General features: G+C 44.0%; 1 protein-coding gene across 1 annotated transcript in view; it reads right to left on the bottom strand.

The window, feature by feature from the left end:
• COL7A1 (collagen type VII alpha 1 chain) overlaps window positions 1-12,126 on the bottom strand; it is a 350,074-nt gene that overhangs the window by 161,119 nt on the left and 176,829 nt on the right. Inside the window, exons 46-49 of the mRNA XM_029597520.1 lie at window positions 5,262-5,306; window positions 4,375-4,410; window positions 4,079-4,114; window positions 3,458-3,490 (exon numbers count right to left, since the gene is read on the bottom strand). Coding sequence (XP_029453380.1) covers window positions 3,458-3,490; window positions 4,079-4,114; window positions 4,375-4,410; window positions 5,262-5,306 — 150 coding nt within the window. The remainder of the gene's footprint in view (window positions 1-3,457; window positions 3,491-4,078; window positions 4,115-4,374; window positions 4,411-5,261; window positions 5,307-12,126) is intronic.

Genomic DNA, 12,126 nt, shown 5'->3' with positions numbered 1-12,126 from the left:
GTAAATCCAGCTGGATTTACGCGCACAGGGGAGTTATGCGCACCGACCCCGGATTTTATAACATGCGCGCAGCTGCGCGCGCATGCTATAAAATCGGGCGTAGATTTGTGCGTGCCGGGTTGCGCACACAAATCTACGCCCGCGCGTAGGTACTAAAATCTGGCCCATATTCTGTTAACCTGCAATGTTCATCAGGTTTTCTGCCTTCTGCATTCTCATAAGACAATCTAGACCCCACTGTTTTTTTGCACAAAGAAAGCAACTGAACAATAAGGAGTATTAATCCACTGAGTACCCAGCAGCTAATTATCAGCTGAGATTTGTTAACTGTTCACAACATTATTCAATTGCCTGACCTAACAGGTGTACAATACTTTCTTCAGTGATATTTAAATATTTATTTTAGTGCTACTTTTTCTTTACTGTTGTTTTGTTCTGCTGACTTCTACTGTATTATCCCCCTGTCCCCTTGTTTATACCTGATTCAGTTATATGTTGTTGCACTCAGTGGTCCGCAGCCCTGTGCTGCAGACTGCTGTTCTTACCTCCAGCCCCGACCGTGTGCGGGCTGCCCCAATGCCGCGGCAGGTCTTCCTATAGCCTGCGTGGCTGACAGCTGCTTCTGACTAGGCCTCAATGCACGCCGCTTGAGGACACCACTGTGGATCCATGAAGTCTAGAGGGCGTGAATAAAGAGGAGGCAGCAAAACACTGCACGGAGCAGCAGTTGCCACAGAGGCATTCAAACACTGCACGGAGCGGCAGTTGCCACAGAGGCATTCAAACACTGCACGGAGCAGCAGTTGCCACAGAGGCATTCAAACACTGCACGGAGCGGCAGTTGCCACAGAGGCATTCAAACACTGCACGGAGCGGCAGTAGCCACAGAGGCATTCACGGAGCGGTATGCCAGTGGCCAGTAGTTGGTGTTCCACCTTCACGGAGCGGAAGGATGGAGGGCTGCTATCTCCAAAAAAACCCAAAAAACAAAAAAAACAAACAAAAAAATAAAAACAGGGGTGGGTAAGAGTATGGGGTAGGGTGTGGCCTACTTGTTACAGCAGTTGCTACCCCTAATTGAGCTGGACGTTCACTTGGATGCAGATACGGCGCTGCTCTCTGGATTGGTGGTGGGGTGGAGGGGAATTAGGGCTGGAGGGTACTGGAAGCCAATAGTGACAGGTGGGAGAGAAAAAAAAGGGGGAAAAAATGAATAAAGTGCGTAGCTTGCTGGGCAGACTGGATGGGCCTTTTGGTCTTCTTCTGCCGTCATTTCTATGTTTCTATGTTTCTATGATTCCACCACGGGCTGCCCCTAGGCATGTGCTCATAGCCAAATAGTCTCAATTTAAAGGGCCTGCAGCGGGAGATGCCCCACGGTGGTCCCTGATGACTTCAGGAGCCCAGGCCTATCTAAGGCCTCCTCTGCAACACCTTCCTTGCCTCAGCAATAGGTTGACTACCTCCAGGTAGAGCTAATAGCCTCAGGGTGCTCCAGGGTTACTGATCCTTGTTCCTGAGTCTCCGTTTCTGTTCCTGCATTCCTGGTCTGTGTTTCTGAGTTTGTTTCTGGTCTGTGGTTTGTCTTTGCTTCTATGTGGTCAGTCTTCAATTCTTGTCTCTGGTCCTTGTCTCCTTCTTCGTGGTCAGTCTTCAGTCCTGTTCCTTAGCCTTCCTGGTCTCTTGCCTGCTTCTCCTGCCCGGCTCCCTTCAGTTGGATTTCCGATTTTGACTTCAGCTTGCCTCTCAACCTTGATTGAACTCTGTCTGCCACTGACCACTGCCTGAACCTTGATCTTGATTGAACTCTGCCTGCCATCGACCATTGCCTGCTGAATGCTGCCTGCCCTGACCGCTGCCTGTCTCTGGCTCCGCCTTTCTTCGGCTTGCCCCGGACACTGGCCTGTGACGCAATGACTATAACGGATCTTCACCTCCACTTCAGAGGCCCGCATCTAAGCCCTGCTGGATCCGGCACCTGAGGGCTAACCTAAGGAGAACAAGAGCTAGTATAGGTGACGCTCCAGTTGGGCCTCTGTCAGGTCTGCCAGCTGATGGTGGGGACCTGCAGGGTTCCTCCTTGCAGGTTGCGTCAACTCCACCTCGGTCCAAGGGTCCACGCCCACAACATATGTTATCAGTAAAAAAGCATAAAGCTCTCCAAGTATGTGGTGATTGTCTGAGGTACCCTATTACAAGGAATAGGGTGGAAAAAGAAAGTCCTAACAAGAAAAGGGGAGAGGTGGCACAGGTGGGCACAAGGTTCATCTAGCCCAATGGCTATAAGGTAACCCGCAAATCCCACTCTGTCTGTCTTTACCCACAGGTGCAGGTGGGGTTCTGTTGCACCATACCCCCTCCCTTGGTGGCTATTTACCTGTATTACCTGAGGGAGGCACCACACAGAAATGAACCTCACTCGTAAGCCAGGGTATACAGAGTATGATCTCAATCTCTCAAATTTACTGGTAATGCCCTTCTTAATACTTGCATTGTGCCCAACAGAGCTTCCTTCTGGTGTTATATGCACAGGCAACATGTACCAATGTGTCTGGAAGTTCTTTATAATCAGACCGGGAACACCAAATACAACTGGAACAATTTTTGTATCATTCTGCTACATTTTCTTGACCTCTGATTGCAACATTTGGTACTGGAGGAGCTTCTCTATTTCCATATAGTCCATAGAATAATTGCTTGGTATTGACACTTCTAGCAAGCAATGCCGTTCTTGTGCTTTTCTCCTTTACCATAACATCCAGTTTTCTTGCATCAAGCTTTTTATCAGTTGGAACAGGAATGTCCCAAGTGATCACAACTTCTTCATTCTCTAGAAATCTCACAGGGCCAGTGCTTTTCTGATCCAGCGATGCTATAGTGTTTACAGCTTACAGTGGATGACACCTTGTTATGCCTTTCTGTATGCAGGCCTTCTGATTATCAGTGCTTGACATCTAGTGATAAGGCATGTTAATCATTTCTAATTTTGATTTATAGAATTGTTTTACAGTGTTTATTTATTTATTTACTTTACGTTTTTTATATACCGGTGTTCGTTTACACATCTAACTGTGGGATTAACAAGGTATAACAAATATCTACAATAAACACCTATTTAATTTTTTTACATCAAGGGTGTTTTATCTGTGTTTATCAGTAAAACCTAAAATCAGAAGTCTTAATCGTAAGGAAGTAAAAATTTAAGTAATAGTTGATTGGATCTCTTTTCTGTTCTTATTAACTGACAGTGCTATAAGGAATTCACAATTAAATATTTCTGCAATTCTAGCAGCTTTGTAAGATACTGGTAAGATTGCTCATGGGGAGGCCAAGTGAGAGTTATTAGTGCCGCAAACTGTTGGGGAATCTTTTTGGATCTTATGACCCTTCCACTGTCCTCCTATGGACTAAGTTATTTATAGCAAAAGGCTTCCCATATTTAACTTGGTGCAGTTACCTTAACTCCTTTGCCTCCAGAAGGACCACCTCCCTGAAATCAATAGGCAGAAATGGAAAGGTTGGTGTTTAGAATAATGACCACCATCAAGCATATCACCCATCCATTCACTGAACAGCGTCTACAGCAGAGCCCTTCCAGGACTTTCCTTCAGTCACAATCTTATTTAGATTTTAGTGACAAGTCACTCCAATATTACTTACCTTCCTCGTGGCTGTTAAGAGTAACATTGTAATGCCACGTTAGCCATAATTATTAACACATCTCACCTACCCAATATATTTTAGTGATTAACTGTTTAGTTAGTATGTACTAATGAATTGTTTAGCATATGTAAGTCAGTCACAATGATCGTCATTGCTCTCATACCTCACTCTAACTATAATGGAGACACTACAAGGGTGAGAAATGCAAATTATTATCATTAATTCCTTAATTCCTGTAACTGTGTATTTATCATTTTGTGTTGTAACCTGCTTTATTTCTGAAATACAGAAAAACAAATTAATAAACTAAACTCAATTTTGGTTCCATGTATCTTATTATACCAGCAAGGGACATTTCTGGAAATCTAAGCCTAAATAAATAAATACAAATAAATAATTGATGGGAATCACTCACCCATGTTCCAGGTTCACCTGGCGGTCCTTGGTCTCCCTGGGGAGAAAATAGGAGGTGAATACTGAGACTGTTTTACAAGGACTTCCTTGACACTAAATTGCACTGCGAGGTCAAATAGTATTTGTGCTTTTACCATCTAAACAGGGAAAAGTTTTAAAAGAAGGCTAAATGTATCAAAGGACTTTTGGTAAACATTACTTCCAATCGCGAGTTTTCCACTGCATTACATGGAGACTCCATGGCCTTCGCACCTTGCTTTCTAGTCAAATGTTCAGACAAGAACTAATGACCATTACCTTTTCTCCACGAGGGCCGGCATTGCCTGGTATGCCCTGTTTTGAAAATTTAAAAAAAAAACAGAAGGCAAGATGAATAACAACCAAAAAATAAAAAGACACAACATTTTTTTTTTTTTGACACAGATTTCCTTTCTTTTCCAGCTCAATCGGAGCCAGTGCTGGGATTCTGGTGCCATGAGCCCTCATTGGCAGCTACATGGGAATTTATTTTCCTATTTTAATAGACCCACCCTCCCACTCTTCCTGATTTGGACAAACAATCCTGAGGCCGAGGGTGCTGAACTCCAGGGCACCTTCTGGAACGCTGTATCATGGGCTCTAAATCCTGTCACCCAGGTGTTGCCCTTAATGAAGATCCTGGTTTTCTCCCCTCCTAATAAAGCATTTCCAGCCCTAACAGGGAAGACCCGACAGGGACTGAACCAGGAACCTTCTGAATGGCAGTGAGCAGCACTGTCACTGACCCACATTTTTTATGTTATTCAGTTCTTAACATTATAGAATGACACCATGATTGATTTCATACTGTATTCCAATAAACTAATGTTCGCAGGCAAACCCTGCAGGTTAAGAACATAAGAACTGCCAAACTAGATCAGATGACAGGTCCATCTAGCCCAGCAACCTATGCATGACGATCAATGGGTGCACAGAGGAGGCGGGTAAGAAACAGGGCACACGCAGACATGCCAACTCACTGTCATAATCTTTCAGTTTCCAACACTCATGGTTTAGGGTTACACTGAATTTTGGGTGACATCACTGACCCTCAAATTAAATAGCCTGGGACTGATCTGTTTTACATACATTTTTCTCTTTCCCCTTTGAATCCAGTTATTACTTTTTGCCTCCTCAATGTCCTATGGCAAGCAGGTTAAACTTACTGCATTCCCTGGAGATCCAGCTGGTCCCATTGGCCCTTGTGATCCCTGAAACAGCAAAAGAGAGACTCTAATAATACAAGTAGGACAAAGATACTGAGCACTGTCTTTCTTAAGTGTCCCCCCTCCCCCGCAAAGAGAAATAATACAGAGGCAGACATCTTTAGAACTTAAAAGAAAACTCATTAGTGCCGCAGACAAGATGTGTGATATTTCCAACTTTAGAGATTGCTTTTATTTAGACTCTCCCTCACAACTGCACACTCATGCACCACGCTAACAGCCAGCCACTCGTTTACCGGCAGAACCAGTGTTGAATTCAGTCATTCTTCATCAAGGTCTGATCTCCTTTACATCACAGGATGAGGAGAAGGCCAGGGAAGAACACTGAAGTCAATATTCAAAAGCCATTTAGAAAGATAACTTAAAGTTAGCCATCTAAATGGCAAGGTTTGGGATATTCAGCCCCTTATCCAGATAGATTTCAACTAGATAAGTCATTATACGGCTAAAATCTAAGCAGATTAAAAAAAAAAAAGGGATGTTCTGAGGGCGTTTCAGGGATGAGTTCAATTTTCTGGCTAATTTAGCTGATTTTCAGTTCTATTCAGCTAAGTTAGCTGGCAAGTTTGGACCTGCTTCAGAGCAGGTCTAAAGTTATCTGGCCTTGTGTGGCCGGATAACTAACTACTTAACTGAGTACCTTCAAAAGATATTTGACTAAGTAGCACTGTAAAAATAATTAAGAAATAAAAGGCCTGTGGGCAAGCCTCTCCCTTCCCCAACATATTGTACAAGATCGGCTAACTCACCACCTGTAATATTTTATAATATTTTATATAGCTGCCACAGGTCATTCTCTGCCTGGAAAAAAACATCAGGAGGTTGCAGGACAGAGAACAAGAAAGGCTGGGTCAGCGAGCAGAGGTGGGGAGGGAAAGAGAGCAGCCCTAAGAGGAGAACAGGGCCTCTGATAGCAGGATCTGGTGAAATGGCATGGAGGGACAAAAAGATAGCTGGAGAGGAGAGAGTGAAGTGGAACTGAGTGATTAAGTGGGAGAGTGTAAATTTGCAAATTGAAGGGAGAACAGGGACTCAGATTGGGTGGGAGGGGGGGGGGGATTGAGGGAGAGAGCAGAAGGGAGGGAGAGAGAATAGCCCCAGGTGGGAGAGAAGCCTGGGTATGAAAGAGCAGGTATTTGGATTGGGGGGTGGGGACAAGAGCGAGAATTGGGGGATTGAGTGGGAGAGCAGTAACGCAGGGAATGGAGAGAGGGAAATAGAGAGGACTGGGTGATGAGGTAGGGTGAGGATGCCTGTGGAAGAAGAGCAAAGTCTCTGGGATTGAGTTGGCGGGGGGGGGGGGGGGGGAGGGGAGGCACATGGCTGAAGATTTGCCTAGGGCACCTAATACCTTGCACCATCCCTGGTGAGGCAGCTCATCTTACCATGGCCCGAAGACATCAGGAGGCCCGCGGAGCCATAGTGGAGCTCATCCCACCACGGCCCAAAGATAACAGGAGTCCTTTTATGCATGTGTGTGAATGACTGAGAGCATGCGTGTGTCTGAGAGCCTGTGTGTTTGTGGATGCATATGGGTGTGTCTGTTTGACAGCCTACGGGGCAGATTTGCAAAGGGTTTCGCGCGTAAGATACGCGAGTAACCCCCGAAAAGCTGCCCTTGCCTGCCCCTGTGCACGCCAAGCCTATCTTGCATAGGCTTGTGCTTGTGCACAAGCTCCGGGATGCGCGTATGTCTCTGGGCTTGCAAAAAGGGGCGGGGTGTGGGCGGTCCGGGGCAGCCTGGGGGCGGGGCGTGGCCTGAGCCTCCAGGCACAGCGGCCATTTGCCGATTTTGGAGTGGCCTTGGAGAGAACGGAGGCAGGCTGTGCGGCTCGGCGCGCGCAAGTTGCACAATTGTGCACCCCCTTGCACGCGCCGACCCTGGATTTTATAACATGCGCGTGGCTGCGCGCGCATGTTATAAAATCGGGCGTAGATTTGTTCGTGCCGGGTTGCGTGAACAAATCTGCGCCCGCGCGCAGGTTTTAAAATCTGCCCCTATGTGTGTGTATGTATGAGAACCTATGTGTGTGTGTCTGTGTGAGAGCATATGTGTATGTTTGTGTACCTGTGATAGCCCATGTGTCACATATAGGCTCTCACAGATACACACCACACATGCATAATGTCCCTGTGAGGGAGAGGGAGCCTGTGTATGTTAGAGAGAAGGAGTGTGTGAGAGAATGAATGTGTTATTGTGCGTGGATATGAGAAAGAAGATAAAATTTGGGCGTCCCTACCTCCCCCAATCCATGACAATCTCAGGGTGACTGGAAATCAGAAAATCACAGGTATGAAGAGGAGGAGATTTTTTAAAATCCTTACTCGTTTTAATTATTGGGTGTAATGTGATAATTCTGCTCTTTCGAAATATTTAATTTTTTTTGGGGGGGGGGGGGAATAGGACATTTTTTAATTATTGGATTTTTTATTCATCAGTTGTTTTGAAATATTTATTGATGTTTGGGAAATGTAATATGTTCTATTCATTAACTGTTTGAAATATTTATTCTTTTTATGAATATGATTTTACTATTATGATTGTTTTATAATTCTTGAGTTGTTTTTTCTAAACTAAAACCTCACTATTCAGATTAAATTGCCGTGTTGGCACTTTGCGATAAATAAGTGGGTTTTGGGTTGCAGTTTGAGCACTCGGTCTCTAAAAGGTTCGCCATCACTGCTCTAGGGTCTTCTTTCTGCCTACAGGCAGGGATGGGCTGCCTCTGAGAAAAACAGCATTCCTAATAGAAGTGTCAGTATTAAGCGACAATTCTGTACTCTGCATGGCGAGAGAGAAGATCATTGAGTACCACCAAGAGATGTAATCAGAGACCAAGAAAATGTGGTCTAGAGAAACTGAAACAATCCTAAATGTTAAGGCACCACTCGCCTTTTTAAAAAGAACATCCAAGCTCACCTCAATATATTGCCCCAGCATTTGCCTCCTGGGAAAATTGGAGATGGATGAATTGTGAAGGCTTGTGTGTGGTGAACTTTCTCAGGGCCAATGCAAGGATATGAGCCACTCTAGGTGAATCTTACAGCCTTGTTCCACCCCTCCCCCCACCCTATCACCTGCAACACACACAATTAATAATTATGCATTTATAATAACAGATTTTATATGAAAAAGTATATTTAATGTAGGGTTTTCTGAGGTAAAATGATCACTTACAACATGTATATTCTGTAGTGTCAACTAGGAAACCCTGCAAAAGACACTTGAAACCCATAAGGTATCAGGCCTATTGTAAAGTGTGTTGGGTTTGGACTTGGCCGTCAGAAAGTCATAGAAACATAGAAAAGATGGTAGAAAAGGATCAAATGGTCCATCCAGTCTGCCCAGCAAGCTTATGGTAGTATCTGCCACGCTGTACAAGTTACCTCCATACTTAGTTTCCCCACACCGTAAAAGTCAGGGCTCTTGTTGGTTGCTGTCTGAGTCCAATTCCCCATTACCACTTGCCGTTGAAGCAGAGAGCAATGTTGAAATTGCATCAATAGTATCAGGCTTATTGGTTAAGGGTAGTAACAGTCACATCAGCAAGATAACCCCATGCTTATTTGTTTTCCCAGACCGTAAAAGTCAGGGTTCTTATTGGTTGCTATCTGAATCTAATTCCGTTTTCCTCTTTTCCCTCTGCTGTTGAAGCAGAGAGTAATGATGGAGTTGCATCAAAAGTATGAAGGCTTATTGGTTAAGGGTAGTAACCGCCACACTAGCAAGTTACCCCCATGCACTCTTTTCTTCATTTCCATCCTCTTGCCTTTAGGGATCCACAGTGTTTATCCCATGCCCCTTTGAATTCTTTCACTGTTTTTGTCTTCACCACCTACTCCGGAAGGGCATTCTAGGTATCCACTCTGAGAAGAAATATTTCCTCATGTTGGTTCTGAGTCGTCCTCCCTGTAGTTTCATTTTATGACCCCTAGTTCTACTGATTTCTTTCCAATGGAAAAGATTTGTCAATTGTGCATCATTAAAACCTTTTAGATATCTGAAAGTCTGTATAATATCTCCCCTGCACATCTTCTCCTCCAGGGTATACATATTTAGGTCCTTCAACCTCTCCTCATAAGTCATTTGATGGAAACCCCCCACCATTTCGGTTGCCCTTCTCTGGACTGCCTCCATTTTGTCTCTGTCGCTTTTGAGATACACAATCCAGAACTGAACATAGTACTCCAGGTGAGGCCTTATCAAGGACCTATATAAGGGGATTATCACCTCCTTTTTCTTACTGGTTATTCCTCCCCCTTGCAGCCCAGCATTCTTTTGGCTTTAGCTATCGCCTTGTCACATTGCTTCACCATCTTCAGATTTCTAGACACTATCACGCTAAGGTCCCTCTCTTGCTCCATGCACAACAGCCTATCACCTCCCATCACATACAGCTCTTTCTTGGCATTGAATCCCAGCTGTCATATCCTCGATCACTGTTCAAGTTTCCTTAAATCACGTCTCATTCTCTCTACTCCTTCCGGCGTGTTCATTCTAATGCAGATTTTAGTATCATCTGCAAATAGACAAACTTTACCTTCAATTTCTTCCACAATGTCGCTCACAAAGATATTGAACAGAACCAGTCCCAGAGTTCCTTGTGGCACTCTGCTTAACACTGTTCTCAGTTCAGAGTAGGTTCCATTTACTATTACATGCTGTCTTCTATTCATTAATCAGTTTGTAATCCCTGCCACCACCTTGGTGCTCACTCCCAAGCTTCTCATTTTATTCACAAACCTCCAGTGCGGGACCATATCAAAAGTTTAGCTAAAATCCAAATAGATCACATTGAGCACTTTTTATACTTTTTGAATGCTTTTTTTTTTTTTTTGCCTGAATTTTTTCAGCCACCTCCTTAGAGAACCAGATTGGTTTCTTTTTCCTCGTACTCTTCTTTATTTTCCTAACATATAGATTTGTTGCCTTTCTAATAGTTCCTTTTAATTTAGCCCACTGTTGTTCCACCTCACCCATTTTCTCCCAGTCTTCCAGTTCTTCCTCCAGATACATTCCCATTTTTGCAAAGTCTGTATTTGTGAAATTCAAAACTTGGGTCTTTGTGTGACTTCTCTGTATCCTATTTGCGATATTGAACCATATTGTCTGATGATCACTACTGCTCAGGTGAACCCCCTACCCAAACATCAAAGACATTATTCCCATTAGTGAGCACTAGATTGAGTATCACACCCTCCTTCGTGGGCTCCATTACCATTTGTTTGAGCAGAGCACCTTAAAAGGCATCCACTATCTCTCTACTTTTTGTAGATTCCACAAAAGGGATGCTCCAATCCACATCCAGTAGATTAAAATCTCCAATGAGCACACTTCTTCCTTCTTTCCCAACTTTTGGATGTTGTCGATCAAGTCTCTGTCCAATTCATTCGTTTGGGTTGGAAGCCTGTAGATCATAGCAGTAAAAATGGATACACCAGCTTCTATTTTTAGGATTGTCCATGATTCTTCTTCTTTACTCCACGTCCCTTGCAATTCAGTTGCTTGGATATTGTTTTTGACATAAAGAGCTGCTACTCCCCCTTTTCTGTCCTCTGTCCTTCCTTAAGTTATAGTCCAGGATGGCTGCATCCCAATCATGAGACTCAGTAAACCACGTCTCCATAACAACAACCTTGTCCAATTCCACCTCTACCATTAGGGCTGCAGGTCTGGGATTTTATTGCTCAAACTACGAGCATCTGTGATCATAGCTTTCCAGCTGCTCTTCCTAGTTGCTTTTTCTGTTTTTTTTAATTGATTGATTTTGTTACTTTGTCTTCCCACTTCTTGTATTGTTTGGGGGTGATATTCCAATTTCACTGGCCACCTCCTACCACCCCTACTCGCTAGTTTAAATGCCTGATAATGTATGATCTGAATTTTTCACTTAGCATCCTCTTTCCTGCTATAGACAAATGTAGGCCATCCTTACCATATAATCTTTTATTGCTCTTTACATGGCCCCAGCTTCCAATGTATCCAAAATCAAAACTGAACTGTAATTATAATACCAAAACAACACTAACTGCAGCAATCAAACAGTAACAATCCTACCTAAGAAAATGCAACACTGTAAATATTACTCCAGGCCCTAAAACACCAATAGACATCCTATTAGGAAAACAGAACACATCAGGTTACCATAGATCACTACACAGAAAATATACAGATGCAGAATACCTCACCTCGGTCACACATGCAGAGTACAGACAGACCCTCACTACATACACATTAAAGAGACCATAAAGTATAAATAAAAATGTGCAGACAAAAACTGAACTGATTCTCTCTCTCACTCACTGACTCCTCCAGTTTCATCCCCTCTCCATAAACTCACACACACACACACACACACACACACACACACACACACACACACACACACTCTCTCTCTCTCTCTCTATCACAATCTCTCTCATTCCTTCTCTTCCCTCACACCCCACTCACCCACCAGATCTTCTTCTACCCTGCAGGTGCATCACCATCTCGTCCCGGGTCCTCTTCCTGCTTGCATTGGGTGGGAACCACTCGGTCATCATTTGGTGGTACTGCTGTCACAGCAGCTGGGACCTTCTTTCTGCCCCTGAGATAAAGATGGACAGGCCAGGGCCTGGATGGCCCATCCCATTCCAATGCCTTTGCAGTGTTGCCAACTCTTACTTGAAGAAAGTTACTAGATTTACTATGAGAAGTCTCCAGATTGGGTAAAAAGTAATTGAAACCATGCTGATACACAGTAGCATCAGCATAGCTGGTGAGCCTAAGATTGGTAGGGAAAGCAGGGAGGCTCACACTCACACA

Source organism: Rhinatrema bivittatum, chromosome 4, assembly GCF_901001135.1.
Source record: "Rhinatrema bivittatum chromosome 4, aRhiBiv1.1, whole genome shotgun sequence".
Taxonomy (NCBI): Eukaryota; Metazoa; Chordata; class Amphibia; order Gymnophiona; family Rhinatrematidae; genus Rhinatrema; species Rhinatrema bivittatum.
Note: the sequence above shows the minus strand (reverse complement) of the source record. Positions and strands in the feature narration are given on the sequence as shown.